This window comes from Rhipicephalus microplus, chromosome 8, assembly GCF_043290135.1.
Source record: "Rhipicephalus microplus isolate Deutch F79 chromosome 8, USDA_Rmic, whole genome shotgun sequence".
NCBI classification, from domain to species: Eukaryota; Metazoa; Arthropoda; class Arachnida; order Ixodida; family Ixodidae; genus Rhipicephalus; species Rhipicephalus microplus.
The window spans coordinates 9,974,345-10,001,337 of record NC_134707.1 but is presented as its reverse complement, the minus strand read 5'-3'; the positions used below and the strand labels follow the sequence as shown (position 1 = coordinate 10,001,337).

The window sequence follows — 26,993 nt, the reverse complement described above, 5'->3', positions numbered from 1 at the left end:
TATTAGCCGGGGTTTTACGTCCCAAATTGAGGACATGGTTATGAGGAATGCTTTAGCGGAGTGCTCCGGAAATTTTGACCATCCGGCGTTCTTGAACCTGCACTGACACCCCAAACAGTACATGGGCCTCTAAAATTTCACTTCCATCGAAATTCGATCACCACGACCGGGATCGAACCGGCGAACTTCGGGTCAGCGGCCGAGCATCGGACTCTTTCTTCATCGTGAACAAGGGGCCCGTGGCGGCCCCAGACGTCAATTTATTTATTTATTTATTTATTTATTTATTTATTTATTTATTTATTTATTTATTTATTTATTTATTATTTATTACAAGTACCTACATCGCCCATTGGGCATTGTTGTAGGGGGGTTACAGTAGAAAATAGAATACAAAACAGCAAAATTAACAGCAAATAAATTGTGCATTACAGTATACAGGAGAAATCAACACTTGTAGTACAGCATTAGAACAAAAGTACAAAACACAGGATTATACAACAAAAGCAGTAATTATACATATAAAAAATCAACAACCAAGAGAAGTACAAAGCCAACGTTAAATATATGGGTTATTTCAACAGCTCAAAATGCTAAATCAATGGCTGTTAGGAAATTAGAATCAGAGAATATTGGTATTTTTAGCGCATTCCAGTCACTAATAGAATTCGGAAAGAAAGAGTATTTAAGGACATTCAATCGACAGGCATATTCTCTAATTTTATATAAGTGATTTTTCCGTTCGGACATATAACTAGGCGTCTTTAATGTATGTTTGTTATCCTTTGGACAAGGTGTGTGACTGTTTTATTTCCTCAACTGCGCTACTGGGCAGCACAGCTCTACGCCGGCCCACCGCGTGTGAAAGTCATGCCGCGACAGTCTCTTCGCTTCGTCAATGGTCGTTGCGTCGTTTGCGTGCGTTCGCACATCCTTGGCTCTTATCGCGGTCTGCACTTGCATATCTTGCTTATGCGAAGCGTCTCACGTCGTAAGGTTGTCAACACTTCGCGCTCAGCTGCGTTAGCCAGTCGCCTCTTGATAAAAAATTAACGACCAAGGCTTGGCGTGATAACGGATGCCGACGACGAGGCAATTTCGTTCGGCGTTTTTTATTCGTTGTTTATTGTTGCAATTGCGGGATTACTGTAAGCTATTTACACCGTCTAATTGCTTCTAAGGTTTCGTTTACAGTACACCGAGTTTCGCCAGTTTTAACTTGTTTGTTATCCAAACCATTCTGTTAGATGTTTTAGATGTGCTTGAAGAAGTGGTGTTCAGATCAGAGGAAAGAAGAAGGAATTTGCGGAGCTTAAGTTGGGTAAAATATATCTTGCTCTGCACGCTACGACATTTGGTTATTTTGACGAGAACCATGGAGTTAGAGACTTGCGTTGAATGTAACCGACTCTAGGGGGGATTGATCGTATTTAGACTTGCCGTCAATAGTTGAACACTGAGCAAATAATTGCGCAATTGGCGAAGTGCCAGAACGACTGAAGGCGTTTTTCGGGTTTTGTGTTCGCAATCCTTTTACATTGCTAGAGGAAAAAAATAAATCTTGTAGAGCTGTTTGGAGTTGGGCTTAGCGTCAGGCCACGAGCCGAGGATTAACCGTTATCGGCGACGGACAGGACAGTGGTGCGGGCCTTGCGAAATCAAGCCGTTCGTTCGCTTGGTACACTCGGATCGCTAGGCCCACTCGAAACTATATAATTAAACAATGATTACTATACTATGCCCTATCAAAACTTTCTGCAGGGCTAGTTGGTGCATGCACACTTACTAAAATGTAAGAAAAACGCGAAACCACAAAGAAGAACTCAGGACAGAAAAGAAAAAAAAAGTCAGATCTCTTTAGAATCAGATCTCTTTAAAATGTGGTCACTTTAAAATCAGCACAACGTTACGGGGCGGACGTAAATTATACTGCACACAACTTACATGTCATGATTATCATGTTTGGGCGTGCCATTTGCCTTCGTCGTCTATTCACGTCACGTGACACCGACTTTGTATTTCAGTGAATATACCGTACTCCCTGAACGAATTTGTATACATTGGTCTTGGTGTTTCTGTGTGTGCCACATATCTCCCTTTCTTGTGGTTTATGTGTTATTCCCAGCTGGACTCCGCGAGCTAACCAGTGCCACTCACAGTCACTATGGAGTGTTAGCAGTGAAATTTTGTCATTCACAGTCATGACACAGCCAATCATTATCAGCTATCTAGTTGTTGGGGATTAATTTACAGTCACATTAACGAATGACCATTACACGCTTAATCATGCTTACATAATTAAGAAAACGGCGTGACAGAAGACCTAGATGAGAAGTTCACTCAGTCGCTTATGCATGCACTGAAATTGACTGAGTCGCTTGTGCTGATCATCCCTCCCTCGCCAGGCCACGGAAACTCAGCGCTAGTTTTGAGTTCAAATAACGTTAACGCTCGTAGCGGTTGCCGGGCATCCTAGATCCGGTTGAACGGAGTGAGGTTGATGTGAACGTTCGCATTTATTGGATTCCACAAGTTTCTACAAATAAAAAAAAATCGATACCCATGTAAAGAACTTTCTGTTTATATCTCTTGCTTATTCCGCGAACTTTAATCCAGGCGAAACGCGCGAAGTGGTTGAATATGCGTTCGTAGCGCTTGCCTCCACTCCTTCTCGCCCCTCGCTCAGCGATATTAGAAGTTGGATCGCGCTGAGTCATCTCGTTCGATTGGCGTGTCAAATACGGGAAAGATAAAGACTGCAAGTTGTGGCGGGCAGAGAAGGGAAGCCGCAGTGAGCTACGCCGTGCAAGTCAACCATGCACGCATTCGCCGAAAAACGCTTAATTGGGCAACACCTACTTTCCGCGGATCATCGGTGTGCTCACCCTAGGATTTCTTGTCCCGCGAATGTTTTTCAGTGTTTCCAAAAGCCAATCGGTGAGCACAAAAATTTGGACCCATTATTTGAGCAGTTATTGATTTTGCATATATATGAGTAAACCCAAGTTTTCTGCAAGCCTGACTGGACTGACAGAAGTGCAGTGTCGCTTGACTAATTGGTGAAGACGGCAGCCAGGCTCCTGTCGAGAAAATGCGTTTGTTGAAAGCCTTGAACTTGAGTTGGCTTGGCTACGTAATCTTGGTTTCTTTTACTTTCTGCGTGTAGTTCAAATGATGTCAAGTAATTATAGGCTTCTTTGTACTAATAAAAGCCTTATAGCCACGGTTTCGAATTCTGTGAGCCTTTACTTCTAATAGTGCCACTAAAATATACGTGATGGACTAAATACTTCTAAAAATTATTACAGAGAATGTCGAGTTGACTTTTCTTCGTCGAGGCAACGCTGTTGCTCTGACGAAGACAAGTCAACTTGTCGGAACACTGTTTCCAGTGGCGTTCGTTCTCAAAAACTCCTGATCGCTTCAAGCCTTTCCATGCCTTTGGACTTTGGTCTTGTTTGATACTCAATTTATACCAGAAAGCTGTGCGCGGCCACAACAAACGTGATTGAGTCAAATACGACGTGTCCTACTCGAGATTGTTGATAATTTTTGCAATGGTTCGGATATTCTGGGTTCAACGTTTGCTCATTATGCCCATATGTCAGTTAGAAGTTAAAGCTGCTTATATACACTCTCACACTGCGTGTATATTTATTTATTTTATTTATTTATTTAACAATACTGTCAACTCTCATGCGAGAGTTCTTAGAGAGAGGGTAACATAACAAAACATTATAGCAAAAAGAACATTATTAGCAAATACAAAAATACAGGATGGACCAAGATCAAACGCTACAATTGTCCAGATAATCATCCAAGGTCTGTTCAAATTTCGACAAATCGTTCTGGTCAACAACACTCACCGGCAATTCATTCCACATTCCTATTGTATTAGGAAAAAAGGGAGTCTTTGAAACTATCCGTAAGAGTCCTGTACGTTTGAATGGCCCTGTTGTGGTTGTTTCTTGAGCTCTTTTTACAAATAATATGTCTGTTCTTTGTACAAAACATGCAAAAAAATGTTCCTTTTATTTGTGTGCCGATCGAGTTTCGTCTTACTGAGAAATCAGTCAGCTTAAGTTTTGCCTCTTCAGAAAACAGGAACAAAATTTAAGAAAAAAATATATAATTTTTTACGAATGATCGCATTGCTTAAGCGGCCAGCGGACGAGAAAAAAAAGGCACAAGTGCATTCCGCTTGCATGCGAAGTGGGAAAGGGGGGCTTCTGCTTAACCCTCCTCTCCTCGATTTTTCGTCCTTGCCCTCTATTTCAGGACGTCACCAGTGACGTCAGGAAAGAAGCTATCTGTTCGCGATTTATTTCTAGTATGACGCCCGGCAACCGCCAGTGGTAAAAGCCGCTGCCGAGAGCGAATACACGAGAGGCATAGAAAATTTTTGTTCACTGCCCCCCCCCTTCCCCCCCAAAAAAGAAGAAAAAGCTTTCTGCACTTGCAATACATAACTTTTTCCACTGTCTCCGGAAGCCTTTGAGCAAGCGAAGATGTCGGGCGTTGACGTCATCATGACACCGTAATGTCGTCACGATCTTGTCAAATGTTCTGAAGATCTGCGGCGCTATAATGACTTAATGGTGCATATGAGGTCACGCGATTTTCGGTCGGCTCTGTGCATTTCAGTATCCCGCGAATTTTGATTGACGTTTGTTACGCGGTTGTTATTTTTTTCTTCTCTCATTCGTACTGACGCAGCCGCCGCACAAGGTTTCGTTACGTATCGTTTAGTCTCGTCAAATCTCTAGTTTCTTGACCTTATGAGACATATAAGGATTTCACCCTAAATGAGTACTGCTTACGGGAGGGGGGGTGGGGGGTGTAGATAAGACGGCTAGTTGGTTATTAGCCCGCTGGCCTGTTGTTCGGTTAGTCAGTCTCGCAAGAGATTAGGATGGCAACGGGGGGCTTGTCGGTATCGGATTCTACTCGAAGCGCAGGCAAAAGACAGACACAACAAAACATGGCACACTTCCATATCTCCAACCGCGCCTCCCCGGGGATGCGTTTTACCGGTGAAGGGGATAACCGGGAAATTCTTACAACATATAACGAGCTCACTAAACATTTCTACCTGTCTAGAAGGATTTTCCCTCCACCTCACAAAAATCTAACCCGGCCCCAAGCGCTTACATTAAGGCTTTTGCAAACGCGGATGTACCCTACTTTGAAAATGTTACACATCATGTACCCTGAACTATACCCAAGTAATCTTTGTCCACATTGTGGGGAAATAGCTTCATTAGAACACATGCTCTGGCAGTGCAACAAATTCGCTCATTTATCGCACATCACCTCTGCCACATGGGAGGCTGCAATCCGCAGCTCGTCCTTGGCAGATCAGCTCTGGGCTGTCCACCAAGCCCGCGAGGCGGCTGAAGAGCTCGGCATCTCAGTCCCCACGTGGGAGCTGCCCGCAACACAGTGATCTGTGTTTTGGAGGACCAAATAAAAGTTTATCCAATCCAATCCAATTCCATAGCGCTGTGTTGTGTCGAGCGTGTCTTTTGTCCCTGTCTTTAGTCCGCGTGCTACTGTACACTGCTATGGGAGCACCTGAGCGATTGAGTGAGTGCTGCATGGACCGGAGTGCATGTACACAATTATCTCTCTCCCTTCGCAGGACCGGTGCCGACTATGCCTACATCATGGAGGCGTTCGGACCTTTCGTCGCCTTCCTGCGTCTCTGGGTGGAGTGCATGATCGTGCGTCCCTGTTCGCAGGCCATCGTGGCCCTCACCTTCTCCTTCTACGTGCTGCGGCCTATCTTCCCCGACTGCGATCCTCCGGACCCGGCGGTCAGGGCACTCGCCTTCGTCTGCATCGGTGAGTGCGTGCTACTGCTGTGGTCCGAGTCGCTCGCTTATTGAATGCGTGGAAGGCACGCACGACACACTAAACTTCCGGACGCAGGGGTTGCGCGCTGCAGAGCCGCGTAGGCTCGTATAGAAGAATTGTGCTTCCTCTACAGCTTTCTGTCTGCGCGAAAGAATCCGTATCAATATCGCTATCTCATATCAACTGTGTAACTGATACAGCCCGCCCTCAAGGAGCCTATTGGTTTGGATTGGATAAACTTTTATTGATTGGATAAACTTTTATTTCAAGGAGCCTATACGTATGTATTATTTGTGCAACTAGTGAATGACGTCAACGTCTCTTGTGTACAACATTTCGTTACGCTCTCACAGAGATACAAGAACAACGTCAACACTGGATATTGTGGCTTTTAGACGCATCGTTGAAATAGCTGGTAGCTCTTTAGAACAAGAAAATAATAATGCGCTAGTTGATAGAACATAATTTAGGCTCTAGCGCTGAGAACCACGTGGACACTTTAGCGCTGCGTGCCGTCCTGCTTTCGCTGTCCATGTGATGATTTGTGCTACTGCCTGAATTATCGAGCTGTTCAGCGCTCATATCAGTCACATCGCGAACGACTGCTTAGATAACGTCACACGAGTTATGTAGCCTATTTTTTTTTTTTTTTGCTGCCAGTAACCCTGTAGCATCGGCTTCCCTCGAACTTGGTACAAGTACCTTTTTAGGATCGAAACACTCGACTCCCAGAGGTCGAGGCCACTTTTGGTCTCTCAAGCCTTTCAGACGGGACGCTTCGTGCCGCAAACACGGTAGCACGCCAAAGGCCGACTGTTTGCTCCGTTCAAGTGGCCTACACTCGAAGCGATATATACATACATAGCGCCTCGCACTCCTCCTCCCCGTTTGCTCTCCCGTTTGGGCGAAGGTCTCGTTGTAACGGAGTTGTTCGTTGTTATCGTACGCTAACCTCTGTCGGCATACGCGGTCCCCGCATAGCGTTTTCCCCTTAATGCGACCGTGTTTACCACTAGTGGGCTCGTTCTCTCTCTCGGAAAATGGCGCTTCTATAGCGTTCGCGCCGAAAGCGATATCGGCGCTACTTGAGGCGCTTAAGAGCGGTGTGGCAGTTTCGCGAGCGCTGTTCGCCTCGGAAGGTTGCGGTCTCGGGACACAGCAGGATGCTGTGAACGCTACAATAAAAGAAAAAGAAAAGAGTACCGGTAAGTTACTCTTTCCGACGAGCACTATACGTGCCACATATATGATTCTTCATAGACACGTTCACACTCCTGTGGGTCATACGACTTTTAAGAGAGAGTACAACGACTTCCCCCCAAAGAGAGAATTCTTGTGATTTATGTGTGTGCCGTGTCTACTTTCTGCGCTGGCCAGTTTAATAATGGAATACCAACTGGCCAGATACCTCACTTTGCACTGGACTTTACCCCAAAGAGAGATGGCGTGCCTTTTCCAGGAGAGTCATAGTATACGTGATGAGGCAGGACTTTTTTTTATGCTAGGCATGTATCGGTAAGTTTTGGCTGGTTCAATGAGTGATTTCATGATTCAGTTAGGGAATGAAATGATAAATGATTATGTAATCGAAAGAGGTGCGATTGATAAGTGATTAAGTGATCGAATGGTATGTGATGAAGTGACTGGTACAGTTAGGAAGAAAGGAACCAAAAAAAGCAATGAATGAAGAAAGGAACTAGTGAAACGTATAATTGAAGAATGAATGAATGAAGAAAGAAGAAGCGAGAGACATGAAAGAAGGAAGGAAGGAAGGAAGGAAGGAAGGAAGGAAGGAAGGAAGGAAGGAAGGAAGGAAGGAAAATGGAAAGTCAGCAGCTGTTGCTTCAAGAATTGAGAACAGTGCAACAGCAAGCACAGAAAACAAAATCGTGGCCGCATTCGGTTCCGCGCCTGTGGGCGCCTTGCAAGGCTACACGCCGTGGCTTGCGGACAATTGAGGGGTAGTTACGTCTAATTGCGCCGCTGCCCCTACTTCAGCCTCCCCTTCTCTTTACAACATACCTGCTTCAAGCGGTGTCCGATTTCAAACGCAGCTACCCGCCCACAGCCTCAGGCGGTACGCGTTCACTCTCGAAGAATAGGTAATACGAGCCACTACCTCCATGCATGTGTGTGTGTAAACTGCGAACCGTAGGCGTGGTTGAGAATGCGAGGGCCATTGCTGTTGAGCCCTTTTTCGAGCTCAAGCGCAGTACTTACTCGCCTCTTTAGTTGCACGTCGTTCATTTTCTTTTGATAGCAATGTTTTCGTGAAAGTCCTTAATCGACGTAGCGCGTTTAGAAACATAGGACAAGTGAAGGGACAGAAGGGAGCGCTTACTTCCAACAAAACTTTATTTCGAGGAGCGTACATATATGTGCTCACGAAATTCGAAAACAGCAGACAAACAGATGAAAGAACCCTCTATTGCCATGCGCTAAAAACTTATGATCTCAAAAACGACAATTCTTTATCACAAAGACCTCTAGTCAATTATGCTCGTGAAAGTCGTCCACCCTCATTTCTGCAACTGGCGACAACATACGTTCGGGCCGAGGTGAAGGCTTGGAGGAATCGTAAATACCGAGCAACGAGACATTTTCGAAGCTGAAAATGCCATAGCATTGTCGCGATAAGCCTCGTATTAGCCTGTACGGCAGTGGCTACGTAAGGTCTTGTCGCTCAGCAAGCATTAAAACGGGAAATACACTCAATACCTTATCAGTATTTATGCGTTCAGGGACATGGATTTAACGCTCGAAACAAAGATGTGCTTACAAGTGCACAATTATACTTCGTCTGTGCAAGAAACTCTGCATAGTTGAATAACTTCGAAAGGTTAGAGAAGCGATCATCTTTAACACGCGTGACATTTAGAAAGAAAACAATGAAAAATCCGAAAAATAACGAAAATGCTTGATGGGCGGAATTCGCCTCACATCTTTTCAATTCAATTCCATTTCGTCTTACGTCATGGAAAATTCGCAACAAGTGTTGTAATCTCCCATGCAGAGGAGGCTGGGGCCTATAGCGGAGAAAATACGACATACACACCTAAGCCCACACGCATGCAAGCACACAAACCGTTAGATAATTGCGGTGCCTTGTGCTTTGAACTACGGCGCCGCCGTGTGTGCGATTGCGTATCGTCGACGCCGCTACTCGACACGATAGCGGTGATTACGTTTGGCGTGGGAATCGAATCCGTGCTCTGCGACGGAAGTCCTACGGGATCTGTCAGTCAGTTGGGAAACTCGAATTTTAGGGGCGAAGCTCCTTTAGGCGTGGGCTGTGCGTCCCCTGTATGTAGTCACCTCTCGTTCAGTTCTCGCAGTGTTCACTAGATGGCGGTACCATCCCTTGTATGTAGCCACCTCTCGTTTAGTTCTTGCAGTGTTCACTAGATCGCGGTACCTGTAACTGATGATGAAAAGATGCAAGATGTTATAAACTAGACGGCGGTACTTGTAGTTGATGATGAAATATGTGAGATGTTATAAAATAGGAATGATGTCACATATGGCACGTGTCGTTGGTGGAAGGCAATCGTTCGATTTAGTGCGGCGACATACGCTAGGGGGGGGGGGAGCATTGTAATAAAATCGAGTGGGCAAAATGTACGGAAGATTCATGGTTTACCAGGTTTTCCTCCGGAGCTTCGCCCACTCATCATCATTCACTTCGTGGATATGGCTGCACTTTTTTCCCTAACTGTTTTTTTTTTCTAACAATTTTTTCCCTAACGCTCATTCGAGATGACCGCGCCGTTGTACGCTAAAAGAAAAAAAAAGAATAACTCATTTCACTCTCATCTTTTTGAGAGACAAGATTTGCCACGCGTATGATTCTGTTTAAACGAGACAGGCGAACGTTCTTCGGATATCATACGCACTCTCGATTGATTGATTCACATGTAAGGTTTAACCTCCCCAAACCACCATGTGATTATGAGGCGCCGTAGTGGAGGGCTCCGGAAATTTCGACCACCTCGGTTTCTTTCACGTGCGCCCAAGTCTGAGCACACGGGACTAGAGCATTTATGTTTCCATCGAAAATGCAGTCTCTGCAGCCGGGTTTCAATCTTTCGACCTGTGGGTTAGTAGCCGAGTACCTTAGACACTATAGACCACTATGGCGGGGTAACAAACGAAAGTACCTTATATTATCATATATGACAGTACTTATAAACCATCTCTGATCCTGTGGGACCTTTATATGAACGAAAAATGGTAATGCACATGTTTACGTGTCACATGAGGGTATGGGATAGTGACGGGTACCCGTAAATCGTCTGCGGCCAGCCGCCTGCACAGATAATATTATTGGATGTGTGTGTGTGTGTGTGTGTGTGCGTGTGTGTGTGTGACACTGTGAAACAGCAGTGCCGAACGCACCTGTGTATTGTGACGGGGTGAGAGTAGGCAAAGGGTAGAAATATATTTACAGATTGTACACGGAGTACACAGTGTCTTTGAACCAAGATGGCGGAGTGGCAACAACACGAGCTTTTGTTCAATCGTTATCTTCGTCGCCTTTATAATGCATTCGTTGATGGTAATGATGACTTGTATCAATATTATGTTTTCTCAAATTTATTACACTTGCATTGTCGAAGTGAAAAGGGGTGAACCTGTTGCCAGAGATATTCACAGTTACTACGGTAGCTTAGTTACTTTTTTTTGATAAAAATGACAATGTCTTCACTTCACGTCACTCGAATGATTGTGATGTCTAGCAACTTTTTTCTCCTGGAACAAACTACATTTACTTGAAGTTCAAACTTCGTTTCGAACACATTCAACTTTCATATCACGTTTCGATAAAATGAGGAAGACAGAGAGGAAAGAAAAAAAAACAACTCTATTGTTAACGAGACAGACTGAACGACCGGCTGAAAAACAGGCTCAATAGAACAAAACGAAACTCTAGTACTAAAGATGAAGGAGGGAGGTGGGAAGTGGACCGGAGATTACAAAATATGACGCCGCGAATCCCGTCGCAGCCGATGGTGGTGACACTTTCGATTAACGTCTCTTTTATTGGCTGCCCTGCCATCACGGCCGCCGTCAAGGCGACCCGGGGAGCAAAGCGTTTGATGATTCTGACCTCGATGGTTTCCCGTTCACTCCGTCTATTTTGAACACGGGGTCGCGCTGTCTGGGTGACGGTGCGGACAGCGAGCTCTGGAGGGACACCGCTCCTTTAAGATGACCGTGCCGTTTTACGCTAAAAGGAAAAAAAAAGACCTTTCACTCTTTTCCTTTCGAGAGACAAGATTTGCCTCGCATACAATTCTGTTTAAAAGAGACAGGTGAACGTTCTTCGGCGATCACACGCACTCTCGATTGATTGATTGATTTACAAGTAAGGTTTAAGCTCCCAAAACTACCATATGATTATGAGGCGCCATGTTCAAAATAGGTGGAGTGAACGGGAAACCGTTGAGGTCAGAATCATCGAATGCTTTGCTCCTCGGGTCGCCTTGATGGCGGCTGTGATGGCAGGGCGGCCAATAAAGCAGGCGTTAATCGAAAGTGCCACCACCATCGGCTGCGCCGAGCTTCGCGACGGCATAGTTTGCAATCTCCAGCCCACTTCCCCCCTCCTTCCTTCATCTGTAGTACTGGAATTTTGTTTTGTTCTATTGAGCCTGTTTTTTCAGCCGGTCGTTCAGCCTGTCTTGTTAACAATAGAGGTGCATATCTTTTTTTTTCTTTCTTTCCTTTCTGTCTTCCTCACTTTACCGAAACGTGATATGACAGTTGACTGCGTTCGAAACGAAGTTAGAACTTCAAGTAAATGTAGTTTGTTCCAGGAAAAAAAGTTGCTGAACATCACAATCATTCGAGTGACAGGAAGTGAATACAATATTTTTTTATCAAAAAAGTAATTGAGCTATCGTAGTAAACTGTGAGTGTCTCTTGGCAACAGGTTCACCCCTTTTCACTTCTTCAATGCAAATGTATTACATTTGAGAGAGAGAACACAAGGAGAAAGGCAGGGAGGTTAACCAGGGCTGAGCCCCGGTAGGCTACCCTGCACTGGGGAAGGGGAAAGGGGAAGGAAAGTTATAGAGTAGGAGATAAAAGGTCACTGACTGGGCCGACGCGTAACAGTTTCACCATCAGAAACGATGAAACAAGCCATTGTCATTGAGAAAATGCAACAGTGCTTTCGTTGCCTTTCGGAAATTGGATGGGCAGTGCCATGGTCCCAATACTTTCTCGACAGTGAAATCACTTCTGTGCAGTTGATTTAAAACACTGCGCAGGTGGAGCCTCTCGTCTGTGTATGCCGAGCGGTAACATAAGATGTGATCAATAGTCTCATCGACGGCACAGTCGTTGCACTCCGCGCTGTCGGCCATCCCTATCTTAAATGAGTAGGCATTGGTGAAGGCTACGCCCAGATGCATACGGCACAACACTGTACCTTCCTCCCTAGAAAGAGTCATCACAGTTCGCACATCATCGACTATATTCTCTCGATCCCATAAATTTGAGGAAACATAATATACAAGTGCGTTTGGTGCCGCTGATTTACAGTTTATACCTGAAATAAGCCAGTATTAGCCAAAAGTAGCCAGAATGTGGCCTCTATTTTAAATAAGGTAGCCAGCGTTAACAGTCGCAATACCGAAAATGGTTCTTAACTACACTACACTGAGCGGGGCTTTAAAAAAATCCAATTTCGAAGCTAATATCACTTGTAGTGTACACATATCCCGAAGGATTATGGCCACTAGAGTGGGTCCGGTCTAAGCGAGCCGCAGGGCACGCGTTAACCGTCGCCGTGGCGAGAACACCGTACTGCTCAAGGTCGCAACACTTCATTGTCTGCAGCAACACCAAAACGCAGTACAAAGCCTGTTGCAAAAGGCGCGGCGGTAAAGCTCATGTGCTTATCCACGCCACGGGCGAAAATTACTACATAAGGTGCCGCGAGCACGTCTCCGTGGGCAAAAGTGATTCATGGGGAGACCAGGACAAAAAGGCTTGGTTGCTCGAGCGTTGGCTTGCAATAGGTACGGGTCGGCGTTCTATGACCACACACTAGGACACTGCATCGCTCTTCGGCCTAGCGTTCAAAAGAGGCAACATAAGGTGATAATTCGTTAAGGGCGCTAGTACGGGTCGGCGTAATATTACCATGCACTAGGACACCGCACCGCTCTTTGGCCTAGCGTTCGAAAGATGCAACAAAAGGTGATTGTTCGGCAACGGCTCCAGGCGCCCGTGGCACACGCTCATCTTTTGTTGCCCCTTTCGAACGCTAGGTCAGAAAGTGGTGCGGTGTCTTAGTGAGTCATCACACTAAGCCGACCCGTACTAACGCCGTTGGCGAACAATCACCTTTTGTTGCCCCTTTCGAACGCTAGGCCGAAGAGCAGTGCGGTGTCCTAGTGCGTGGTCCTAGAACACCGACCCGTACCTATTGCAAGCCAACGCTCGAGCAACCGGGCCCTTTTGTCCCGATGTCTCCGTGAATCACTCTTGCCCACGGAGACGTGCTCGCGGCAGCCGGTGTAGTACTTATGACCCGTGGCGTGGATAAGCCCATTTACTTTCCCGCCGCGCCTATTGCAACAGGCTCTGTGCTGCGTTTTGGTGTTTCCGCAGAGAATAAAGTGTTGCGACCTTGAGCAGTACAGTGTTCTTGCCACGGCGACGGTTAACGCATGCCCTGCGGCTCGCTAAGACCGGACGCACGCTAGTGGCCGTAATCATTCCGGATGCGTGTACACTACACACTACAAAGCCAAGTTGCCGGTAAGCAGTGTCATTGTGCACATATTTGTATATGCACAGTTCTTCAATGAACACTTGGTCATGTGGTGTCGCCACCACGCTTTACAATGCTTAAGTTAACTTCATTGACAACATCATAATCTAATCCAGCTAACCGGCTGAATTATTTCACTGACGAAACTATGTGTGTTCCCCAGACGTTACTCCAGACGTAACGACGTCTTGCCAGTATCAATGTCTAAAGCGGAGCATGCGATCGCAAGACGTTGTGAAGCAAAGCTCTTTTAGGAAATCAAGAATCTAGCCAAGGTTCTGTTGGTCGCACACTGTCAGGCTCGCGGTCGAGGTGGTGTGTGTGTTAATCGCAGTCGCTCTCTCCGTGGTTGTTAGCTCTTTTATCTGTCGGTGTGGGGGCACCGCTGCCAAGTGCAGCAGCGGCAATCCTTTCTCTGTAATCTCGAGTGGCAACACTCGACGCCTCGTCGATAAGCGGGCGGATAAACACCGAGCGACGTCGCCCAGAAACTCGCCTTTTCTGGCAAACCGTCCTGAGAACCGAGAATTGACCAGAAACATGACCGCGTTTCAAGTCGTGCGTTTTTCCTGAAGACAGTGAGTCTTCCTGGCCTGGACGTCGGCAAAGTTTTGTCTTGGGGTAGGGAGTGAAAACTCGTAATACTAACAATATCCTAATATCTAAAATCTTACGTGCCAAAACCAATAAATAACTATGTGGCATGCTGTAAAGGGTGGCTTTAGAAAACTTGACCATCTGGTGCTCTTTAACGTGTACTCAAATTGCACAATGCACGCGCCATCTGCCATTTCGCCTCCACTAAACGTGACCGCCGCGACAAGGTTATAACCCGCAACCTTCGGGTCAGCGGCTGAACCACGTCCACTGATCCATAACTGCGGCGCACAAGGAAGGGGCATTGCCAGAAATTTAAAATATTCGGAATGGGGGGGGGGGGGGGAGGGGGCACCTCCTTGGTTTTAATAGGGGAAAACCCCTGAAATGATCATTTTTCACTCGCTATGTCATGGAGAGAAAATTCGGGAGTGTGGGGGGGGGGGGGCATAGGCCCGGTGTGCCACCCCCTGGCTACGCGACTACCTCGGTGCTACCTCGTATTGCATCATGTTAGGGAGGGGAGGTGGTGGGGTTGCTGGTGCATGGTTCTTGAGGGGTAACCAAGCTTTGGTGTAGGTAATGGGGGGTGTAACTGCAACCTTCACCCCCGCGCAACGCCCATGTTTTTATAGGTGTTTTACGCCTACGTTCTGTGCAGGCGTATGATGAAAAACAAAAAGAAGTTACGGAATTTTCACGAACTGAAACCGCTATATTGTCATCATGAGGCACGCCGTGTTGGAAAGTTCTCGGTTAGCTCTGATCACCTGGGAATCATGAACGTGCACTTGAATCTGAGTATGCGGTTGTCCTTGCATTCTAACCTCGTCTAAATGCCGTCATCGTGAATCAGCAATCGAACCCACGCCCTCGAGCTGGGGGCTAGCTGGGTCAGGAGTGCCAAGATTATTCCGCAACCGATTTCAGTTACTGTACCATACTAGCACTGGTTAGCACTGGCCAAGATTGGCTAGGATTGGCTGAGTGACAAATATGCTTGCCATTTTTCGGAAAGAACGACGATGGATAGGGCGACACCACCAAGAAAAATCGCTAGTTTGGGAGCCGGCCGAGCAGTCACTCCTGAAGAAGAGACCGAATCGGTCCCGAGACGTCTGGTCAGTTTACACTCTAAGTTTTTTTTTCGGATTATAACTTGGCTGGAGAGTTCATGTTATTAGTACGAACGTTCACCCAGCCAGACAGATATCTGTCAAAGATGTTCACCTTTAAATTTTTGATTGATGATTGATATGTGGGGTTTAACGTCCCAAAACCACCATATGATTATGAGAGACGCCGTAGTGGAGGGCTCCGGAAATTTCGACCACTTGGGGTTATTTAACGTGCTCCCAAATCTGAGCACACGGGCCTACAACATTTCCGCCTCCATCGGAAATGCAGCCGCCGCAGCCGGGATTCGGACCCGCGACCTGCGGGTCAGCAGCCGAGTACCTTAGCCACTAGACCACCGCGGCGGGGCACCTTTAAATTTTTGTCTAATGTATGATGCTTTTAGATAGTTCCAACAAATAGTTACCAAAACTTGCAAAACGATCGCCAGTGCTTGTCTGTACCAGCTGACTATCAGTAAATGATGCCTACAGTGGCTAAATAATTACTATGGTTCATTATTGTTGGCTTATATGCGGATTATCTGAAGTTTTCGCTGCAGCATTGTATTTTTTAGTCTTACTTCTGTGGTGTCCGATATATACACAACTAACTTAGGGAAATTGGATATACTATTATTTATTTATTTATTTATTTATTTATTTATTTATTTATTTATTTATTTATTTATTTATTTATTTATTTATGGATCTTCCTGACCGATCCCCTGCAGATTGTGTGAATTGGCCGCATGTAAGTTGGTTAACGCCACTTTCAAACACCAAACTATGCAAATCTGCCGATAGTTTCCCAGACACGACTTGGCGAAAGGCGTCTAAGCGTTCAAGGATTAGCGCCGGTGATGCTGTTCTCAATCTTGGCGCAATAATATATCCCAGAGTACAGGCCCAGTCCTTATAAGTTCTCTCTTGCCCTGTATCATCCATCTTCGAGGAACAGCGTTCTGCAGCCGCTTCGTTCGTGATGGATTGAACTGGCACCGTAACACGTTTTAGGGGCGAAGCTCCTTAGGGCGTGGGCTGTGCGTCCCCTGTAGCTTGTATGTAGCCACCTCTAGTTTAGTTCTTGCAGTGTTCACTAGATGGCGGTACCGTCCCCTGTATGTAACTACCTCTAGTTTAGTTCTTGCAGTGTTCACTAGATGGCGGTACCGTCTCCTGCATGTAGCCACCTCTCGTTTAGTTCTTGTAGTGTTTACTAGATGGTGGTACTTGTAGCTGATGATGAAAAGATGCAAGATGTTATAAACTAGAAAGCGGTACTTGTAGTTGATGAAAGACGCGAGATCTTATAAAATAGGAATGATGTCACATATGGCGCGTGTCATTGGTTGAAGGCAATCGTTCGATTTAGTGCGGCGACGTACGCTAGGGGGAGCGATGTAATAAAATCGAGTGGGCAAAATGTACAGAGGATTCATGGTTTACCAGGTTTACCTCCGGAGCTTCGCCCACTCATCATCATTCACTTCGTGGATATGGCGGAATTTTTTTTATGCGGCCCTGGCTTGGCGTATTGCCTTATTCCGATCAGGTGCGCAGCCTTTATCTCGACTTCCAGCCTCGCACGCACGTGACCGCGGAGTCAGCAGACGAAAAAAAAAAGCATGAACTGGTGAACAAAATGCTATAAAAAAAGTTATTTTTTTTTCGCTTTGATACACCGTAAACTACTCTGAGTATAAGCTATTGCCGTGCAGTGTATTCAGCAGAACATGATGACGGGGCGGTCGCTGGTACGTGGTTAGAGTAACTCTCGTCCTGGCTTTGCGTGTTAAAAAAAAGGTATGGTAACAGGTGCTATGTGCTTCGTCTTTCCCGTTCCTGTCTCTCAGCTTATGTTCCTTTCGTTTCATTTACGTTGAGACTGTTCTGCGTAGATGGTGAATAGTGCAGACAAAAAATTAACGAATAAAAGAAATATTGCGGCGCATTTCTCCGCTGGCTGTGTTCACGGTAGTGTGCGAACCCTGTAGTTATTATGGGTTCGTGCCATCCTTAGACAACCCTAGCCAGCAACAATCCAGAACCAGATAATGTTGTGCAAATATTAGATTGATTTGATTGATTTGTGAGGTTTAACGTTCCAAAACCACCATTTGATTATGAGAGACGCCGTAGTGGAGGGCTCCGGAAATTTTGACCACCTGGGGTTCTTTAACGTGCACCCAAATCTGAGTACACGGGCCTACAACATTTCCGCCTCCATCGGAAATGCAGCCGCCGCAGCCGGGAATCGAACCCGCGACCTGCGGGTCAGCGTGCAAATATCAGTCATTGCTTGGTCGACACTAGACAGATTTATTTGGGTGATCGCAGCAACTCTATGAGCGCAGCCTGCCAGCCATTTCCCATGGCAAGCTGTGTCCGCAAATCGGTTGTAGACGCTCAACTGAATCTGTCCGCTAGCGAATATTAAGCAAGTATTACACAACCGTTAGCCGTGCTATCAAGTATTGGTAAATTATTAGCCAGCATCTGGCAAATATTAGCCAATATTATGAATAATTAGCTAGTCCTTGGCAGACATCAACATTGACTGTCATCGAACATCAGGCAAAATTGATAAGAGCTGTAATTATGAATCCAGAGGCCTTTCACATCACTTAAAAAGGTCCAATGTGGCTTTTTAACAGTTTCTTTCAAAATCAAATAATATATTGATCGTGATGTTAAACGAGAATTTCCATATCGTGCATGACATAATGATGAATTTTTCCTGCTTTATCTTGGAACAAGTCTTTACGTTGACATCAAAACTCCTTAAGCCCCGATTTCTATCCCGAAAACTGCTTTGCACTAATAACTAGAAATAACTTTTGAATATTTCAAATTTATCCCTATGCCTGGTGACAGCATCCGAATGAGTGCACGTGTCATGCGCTGAAGTCCAGAAAAACGACTAGATGTGCGTGAACCTATCGTGACAATGCTTTTTAACACAGTGGCCAGTACAACAAACCGTCTATATCCAGCTTCTCCTCCCGCTGACGTCACCGAAAATTGCCACGCTCCTCCCCCTCCAATAAGCGTGACGCTTGAGTAAGGCCGAGCGGAGGACTGAGTGAAGAAACCGACTGAGCCAACTGAGCCATGGGAAGGCGAAGGGGTGGAATCTTGGCATACTTTCAGAAGAACGTGCTATAAATGACGATGTCCGTTTTGCGTACCTTGGGGGGGGGGGGTGCTCTTTTGTCGTTTCAGATTGTTCTTTTTTTGAGACACAAACAATTATTCACTTCCAAGGGCGTCAGTCGGTCTGTTGGGAAAGTAGCTGACGAAAAACAGCATTCCTTGAGCAGCCGAAATGTTTGCCGTCTCAGCAGTTCGGTGTCCAAACTCTATTGGTTTCGGTTTAGTGAAGTGTAGAGATGGCTAACTGGTTGGTGGGAGGGGAAAGGAACAGGCAAAATACAAGAGTTGTTCGACGATTGGTTGACAGCTTGATTTACTGGGACCAGCTGTCTGAAGGTGGGCGTTTCGCAATTATTCTCCAAAGCAGCTGCTGCGTCCAAGATTTACGGATGGTGTTTCCAAAACAAAGCTAGTACTGACGTGAGAACCGCTGTAATTTACGAACGCCGTGGTTGTGGTTGAAGATTAAATAAGGAACGAAAAATTCCTTTCTATCTCCTGGATTCTGGAAGGTTGTTGTTCTTGCCTTTTCGCAGTACTAGGCAGAGTGAAATAGAGCAAAGCAGTGATCTTGATATTGAGACTGGTTAAGGCCCTCTTGTGAGTTTGCATCTTTGTCTCATAATAGCCGAGAAAGGTTGGCACAAGGTGAAAATGGACGGCCCAGGTAACCAATTCCATTTCAACGCGAATCAACGAACCGCAGTGGTCCAGTGAATTCGGTGCTCGACGGCTGACCTGGAGGTCGCGCGATTGAATCCCGGCCATGGTGGCTGCATTTTCAACGGAGCCCAATCGTAGAGGTCCATGTGCTTAGATTTAGGTGCAAGTTGGAAAATCCTAGGTGGTCGAAATTTCCAGAGCCCTCCACTGCGGCGTTTTTGATTGTGCCGTGGTTCTTGCACGTAAAACCCAAAAATTTGTTGCTAATTCAGTCTACCTTCAGTGATTCATCTATCTGCCGTCTATATGTATGTATCTATGCATGTGCATACGCAGTATATATGTAGGACGTTCAGACCGGGGCACAGGTTCTTCGTAGGAGGCGTTCGAGAATTTCACTCGCCTGCCTTCGTACAAACCGGAGAAGGGTAGAGTCGTAAAGATGAGACGATAAAAAATAATAAAAGGGAGTTGAAGTAGGCGACAGAGAGAGAAAAAATAATTGCGAAAGGAGTAGATATGTGTGCTGCCTCCTAAGCAGCAGCCCGCAAGTTGTAAACCGATCCACGAACTCAGCTCTGAGCCATGCTGAGACGGTTAACTCGACTAAAGAAACTGTCAAAAAGAAAAAAAGAGAAAAGTAAGCATAGGAAGACACAATGAAAGAGTGTGTCGACGTAGGCTTGCCGAAAAAACACGACTCGTTTGTAAGAGGGAAGGGCTTCTTCTAATGGTTTGCGAAAAAAAAAGAAGGGTTGTTAAGCGAACTGCGCGTTTCAACACATTCGAGGTAACGGTCTTGAATGCCGCTGTGAGAGTGGGTGTGTAGGCCTCGAAGGTTAGGCAATGCCAAGGCCTTTTCCTCTTCCTCCTTCTTTGGAAAGGAGAACAGTCAGAAGAGGAGAAGGTGGTTACATACGCCGCAGTTTTCTTGTAGTTTTTTTCACTTTCTTCCACAGTCGAACAACATGGAAGATTTGGTCAGAGAGAAAAACAGGATCAATCAAGACTATCTCATTAACGTTCCAAATGAGAGAAACTTCAAATGAGAGAAGATTCCAAATGAGAGAAGATTAACGTTCCAAATGAGAGAAAAAGCTAATTTTTTTGCTTCCTTCAAACGTATAACAGTTTTCCCATGTCTCATAAAATGATCGGTATTACCTCTGTGCTAAAGGTTCAGATGCAAAGCTGCCCTATATTTTACCGATGTTCGTCCTTGTTTGCATTCTGTGCTGTGGGCACGGCGACTGTTTTGATACTTCACAAGTTTTAATGGTCTTGCAAGTCGCTTTTCGACGCTCTGCATTTTAGAATGGCTTTGCTCCTGGCTGCCACACATGTATGTCCGGAATTAAGGCCTCGTCAGGAGACACGCGAGTCTCCTTTTTGTCTTACCTCGTGGACATATTTCACACGGTGTGTCTGTATCTCTAAATAAACAAAAATTAAAAGCAGAACACATCGCTCCGATCTTGGGCAACAGCGGTCTTGTACCTGGAACAAGTAAATGAGAGCAATTGCGTTATATGCTAAAACTCGCGGCTTTGCCGGTGGGTTCGGCGTTACGTCACCGACGGAATTTGCATGTAACGAAACGGTAGCCGCTAGCAGCTACATCATGCATGACGATCTTAGAATATTATGTGACCGTGCCATAAATAATTGTATTTGACACCATTTATGGAGTGGCCGTGCCATGTATGGCTGTATTTGAGGCCTTATATGGGCTAGTCAAACCATATACTCATATATGGCATAGCTAGCCCATATATGGCCCTAATATATATATGTATGGTGAACGGTAGTCACATATGAGTACACGTATGCTCATATATGGTTTCATATAATGTATACAGTGCCATATATGGCATTCACGTAAGTGATGTTCCGCATTTTCGGTTACGCCGACGTAGATAAAACGCGCCTCTTCATTGTGGTATAAATTATTCGGGTCATAAATCAGTCGTCGTGGAACTTCGTACTCAGTTTGCATTAAAAAAAAAACAGGGCGAGACTTTGCACGTGTACGATCAAGGTGAAAGACCGAGCCGTTCTGTGCTCGGCGCAGGTGTTTTGCTCTTTTTTTGTTTTTGTTACCCTCTCGGGCCGTGCGTCAGTCAAGAAAGTGAGCACACTGCTCCAAAGAACAGTAAGACAAGATTTATTCACAAATAATTGAAGTTCAGTTGCTCAGGGAAGAAAGGAACGCACACGCACGCCGTTGCTTGCTGCTGCACAAATATCTGTCACACAGATCAACATGTTTTGACTGCATCATAGTGTAATACGACGCCTCAACGATGGGCTACACGTGCTAGCTAAAGAACTAGGTATGAACTAGGCTCATATCTCATTTCGCTATATAGAGACGGGGCCCGAAAGGATTTTTTCTCCCGCAAGGCATTTTCGCATGTTTTGTGTGCATACGTGTGCACTTTTCGCAGCTATGAGTTATATTAAATATCTTCTTTGCTCGGCAGGTGTCGGTAGCCGGCTGTTTGCGGCACATTGGCAGGAAGGGAAAACTCAGAAAGTGTTACACTTACTGATATGACTTGTTCTACCTAGAGAAAAAATCATAGCATATCCGCGGAGTGCATGATGATGAGTGGGGCGAAGCGTCCGTCTGTACGTCCGTCTGTGCGACCGTCCGTGCATCCGTCCGTACGTCCCTGGGTTCGTCTCTGCATCCATCCATTCATGCGTTTTTGTGTCCGTTCGTTCAACTGTGCGTCCGTCCGTGAATATGTCTGCCTGACCCTCCGTCCCTCTTTCCGTCCATCTAGTGAACACTCTCTGTACCGCCATCTGGCATCTCTTCATCATATATTCAGCTTATAGAAGTACCGCCATCCAGTGGACATTCCAAGTACTAAATGAGAGGTGGAACTCGCGCACTTTCTTATGGCCTACGCTTCGTGTCTGCTTCCCACCTTTCACCGCCTCTAATTCATGGCTATATACTAGTTCACTATATTCATGGCACTGCGGCTCAACCCTCGCTAAACCTTGCCAAAACCAAAAAGGTTACGCCCAGCGAGTTTAACGCGGCAACCCTTTCTGGCCAGATAATGCTCAAAGCGCGTGCTTCTGATTCTAGCTTCTTTGTTAGTAAGCATCAAATTCAAGAAAAATTTCATTACCAGTACTTGTCTCTGTAAGTTATTTCATAAGAAACAACTATTTTTTGTTTATTATTGGCGTGCGTGGTCTTCCTCGTCAATTGAAAAGGGTGCGCGAGTGCCGCTCTTCTAGTCCGGCCATGGAGGTGGCTACTTACTACACTACTACATACATCGCGAACGCACGACCCACGGCATAGTGAGCTTCGCCCCTAAAAAAGAATGTTACGGAGAAAAGTATAAGTCGATTGCCGAGTTGCATCATACTTGTTTGCGTTTCGTCTTTGTCGGCTCGAAAAAACGAATAGATTCATTTTATTCGGCTGTGACTCAACCTTACAGGAGGCCTCGCTTTCCTGTTTCGCACGTATATCGATGTTAGGCGAGATACCAGATCAAGCAGAATTAATATTTCGGTAAGCTCGCACGAAAGTCGACATCGGATCTAGCCGACCGACGTGGACAGATTTGTTAATTAGACAGTCCTGATTGGTAGGAAAAAGGTGGGTGTAACCCTAAGAGACAAGAAGAGAGCAGAGTGGATGAGGGAACAAATCGGGGTTAAAAATATCATAGTTGAAATCAATAAGTTAAAATGGACATGGGCCAGGCACGTAGCGCGTAGGCAGGATAACCGCTGGTCATTAAGGGTAACTAACTAGATTCCCAGAGAAGGTAGGTTAGGGGGAGACAGAGTTAGGTGGGCAGATGAGATTAAGAAGTTTGCGGGCGTGAAATGGCAGTATACATGGTAGAAACGACAGTATAAATGGTAGTATTAAATGAATGATGATGACGATGATGATGATTAGTAGTAGTAGGCGTCGCAGATGGTTGGATTTGGTCTCGAAGCATAAAATATGCAGAATGTACGAGTGTATTTTATCGCGTACGCGTGTAGGCTGCTCCGAGCCAAAGTATATGATCAATGTCACTTTATTTCACTGCAAATTTAAATGCACTACTGAGTTCGGTTACGTTCAATATGCTTTCTGCAGTAGTTTTCAAAATGTAATGACGCAGCGTAAGGTGAAAAAAAAAACAGTCGGTGAGGGTGGCGATTTGGGCTTGTATGTATGGTAGCATGATAATTGATTGTTGAAGGTTAGCGCTGTGTTGCCTTGAATGTGCCTTCTTTTGTCCGTGTCTTTAGTCTGCGCTACCATCAATTATCGTGAAAAAACAAGACTCGCCCCTAAGAACGTCGTGCTTTGTCACTTTGTGTTGCGTTATTACCTTTTGCACAGTTCAAATCACTTGGCTTAACCACTGGGCCAAGTCATTGAGATAACCTGTTGGGCCAATCTGTCGACTCAACTGCTCAACACCTCAACAAGCGACACTATCTTTCGAAAGTGTGTTTACATCGCAATACAAACCACCTGTATACAGAGATGGCTCTGAGCTAATGTTTGGCTAAGGAAATGCTGGAAAGATGTTTAAATTTTACATTATTGTCAGTCCCGTGGTCGACTCATCTACATCGACACTAGCTTGCTGTGAGGCTACAATACTTATCCTAGTGACTTCACGCAGTCGTCTGGCTTGTTATAATGTTGTCAGGCACCAACACTTTCAAAATGCCTGCTTGTGAGTCACTAAAGCATTCAAAACAGCCGCTGTAGCGTCATTAATGGAGCCATGGTGCGAAGCGACCATGAAAACGTTTCCACGCCATGATATATTACGTGAGCTCGTGAGCACGTGATGAGAAGTTCATACCGTGTTGTGACGTCAGGGTACAATAGAAACCGAAAATAGCTTTCGAAAACACACTGTAAATAATTTTTGTTGATCTATTCACTCTTAGTAGTACATTTTCTAGGCTCTTGATGCATTGGTCTTTGATCAGATGCAAAAAAAGAAACTACCGAAAATTTTCTTGCCAGTACTCCTTTAAGTGCAATCGTCGTACAGGTGGAGTCGAACCCCATTTTGAAAGGCGCTGTTTATTCTGAGGTAGGAACCAAATAGGTCAAAAGGCGGCGATAAAAGCTATGCTGTATAATGTGTAACTCGACACAATACAATCCATCAAAGTAGGTTGTTAGGGCGTGAAGTTAAAGTCAATCGGGGCCGTGAAGGCATTCCAGGTTGAGGCAAGCGCAGTGTTCGAATAGACATTCTATGCAAATTATGGGGCGGACCATAATTAGCATGTAGACTGAGCAACAGCCACGTCGGGTGGTGTGGGGAGTCACAGTGACAAGTGGTGTTATCTGATCGAGACCTATGCTTGCACACCGCCAATTGGGAATGCAGTCTTCCAATGCTTGCCAGCAGGGATCGAAAGCGAGCAAACACCGTTATGATATATCGCTTTCCGCTCAGTTACCGGTGTCGATGAATGATATACGCGCATAGCGGCGCGCCCATTAAGCGAAACTGGTTGCGCAAACGAAAGCTTGATTGTTGCCTTGGTCTGCGATCTTCTTTCCGTGGATCGATGATCGATTCTTTGGGAAGGTCGTGTTGCATCACGTGACATTTGATCGGCAGCGGGTCACCAGCAATGAAATGAATCGTTGAGCCTTTCCCGTTTTATCCTCTTTTTTTTGCGAAAGGCCTGTGTACGCCGTAAGGCGTACTTCCGTAGAAAAATTTCGCACCTGTTGGTAACGAACACACTCCTGACGAACACACTGGATACCGTGTTAATAATAACACGTCGCTTTAACGTTCCAAAACCACCATATGAGTATGAGAGACGCTGAAGAGGAGGGCTCCGAAAATTTTTACCACCTGGGGTTGCTTAACGTGCACCCAAATTGAGAACACGGCTGAATGCCGTGTTATATATGAAATCGCCGCACGAAGAAAAAGTAGCCCGGTACAGTTGCCGCATTATGTAACCACGACATACATTGTGGGGGTCTTACGCGCATAAACTACCGTGTTTTTGGGAGGCACGTCACAGTAGAGGGTTGTGGATATTTCGAACACCCGGGGTTTTAGATGTGAAGCAGCTCTTTGACTAGCCTGTGTAACGCTGTCTGTCCGTGTCTCCGTGCCAACGCGCCGCTCCGCGTCCCCCCCCCCCCCCCGCCGCAATTGTTGGAACGATGCCAAGTAGGTGAAGTCGCAGCTCCGCGTTGACGTCATTCTCTCCCTCACCCGCAGCAGCGGCCGACTCCTCCCAACGCACCTAGGTGGTGTTGCTCCTCCGCCCGCTCGCGACACACTTCTATCTCCCTTCACCCTCTCCACCGCCCGCAACGCTCGACCACCCGTTCTTGTGGAAACACCCTTTCGGCTCGTTTATCTGCGATGAAATTTAGACGAAACCCACCCCGTCCCCCGTGTGTTTGCGTTTCAAAGAAACTTCTACCGAGTTTCGCTTCAAACCATTCTTCCAGCAACAGCGTCGATGCCCGTTTCAGCCGGGCCAACGGCTTACGCACCGCTGCTGCTTCGCATCCCACCATAGTTCCCTTCGGGGATATGGTCCATAATTTTTTTCGCGCTAAACCATACAGTTGAAGCAACTAGTAACTATAGTGATAAGTGCTGCAGCGCGAGCATGGAGGTGCTAGAAGAACCGTCAAACGAAAGGCGAGGTAAGGAAAGCAAAGAGGACAACACGAGTTGTCCTCTTTGCTTTCCTTGCCTCGCCTTTCGTTTCACGATTCTTCTAGCACCTCCGTGCTCGCGCTGCAGCACTTATCACCATGGATTCTAACCAACTAGCCCAAATAGCCGTTCTTCTTCAATGCATTTCTAGTAACTATATCGTGCGGTGGGCGTTTAGTATGGGTACTTCTTGCACTGACTAAGCCGTGCAGCCGCCACTTTTCAGTCACACTGTGCTGTGCATACCGGGTGGTTAGGCTTCTCGTTTCTCGCAAGTTCCCGCGGCGTCGCGCCCATTGTAATGAGATGCAGTGCCCAGACGACTTCCAGCTCTTACGAATTTGCACACGTTTGCCTCGTCTGGCCACTCGCTGAAGAAAAAAAAGTAACTCGTTTGGGAAGCTAAAGTACCAGGAGGTACGCGCATGATGCAATTGCTGCTGACTATTGCAGCGTTTAGAACGTGATGGACGAGCATTATGCAAATTAGATTGCGGTACGCACCTGTCTGAATGCTCCGAGACCTGAGTGCGCTTAAGTGCATGCGGGCGTCTTGTGTGCTTTGAGATAAGGCGTGTCACCGAGTTCCATTATTCACTGATAATGACCTGAGAGCCCATAATGTTCTCAAGTGATAAGTTTGCTGTTTTTGTTGTTGTTGTTGTGATGGCGCGAAAAATAAATTACAGAGGTAATACGAGGCTACCTAACTTGAATATGAATGCGAGCTATTATTGTCACCACATAATACCTTCCGCACGCCTTGGTGGGTGACGTTAGCCGATTTTGTCACAAATTAGCCAATGGTTGTTAACGATAGCTAGTAGTTAGTAATGAATATAAAGTGGTTGTTTTTTCGTTATATATATATATATATATATATATATGTGTGTGTGTGTGTGTGTATGTGTGTGTGTGGTCAGCTTCATACAAACTAGTTACGTTACCTACACCGCCACACTAAAAAACGTGCATGAATGTGCAAGGGCATGTCACACGTTGTGACACGTGTAAAAGTTATTTTTTTGCATCACGTTATAGTGCATTTTTTGTATCGCCATTTTAAAAGCTCGACAAGGGAGGGGGGGGGGCACATCTTGTCAATTGGTAAACTGCTTTGTTTCGATA

At 45.8% G+C, this 26,993-nt stretch overlaps 1 protein-coding gene across 1 annotated transcript in view; it reads left to right on the top strand.

The window, feature by feature from the left end:
* The window catches only part of LOC119165189 (large neutral amino acids transporter small subunit 2), a 113,727-nt gene that overhangs the window by 13,934 nt on the left and 72,800 nt on the right, over positions 1-26,993 (top strand). The window contains exon 2 of the mRNA XM_075870985.1: positions 5,642-5,844. Coding sequence (XP_075727100.1) covers positions 5,642-5,844 — 203 coding nt within the window. The remainder of the gene's footprint in view (positions 1-5,641; positions 5,845-26,993) is intronic.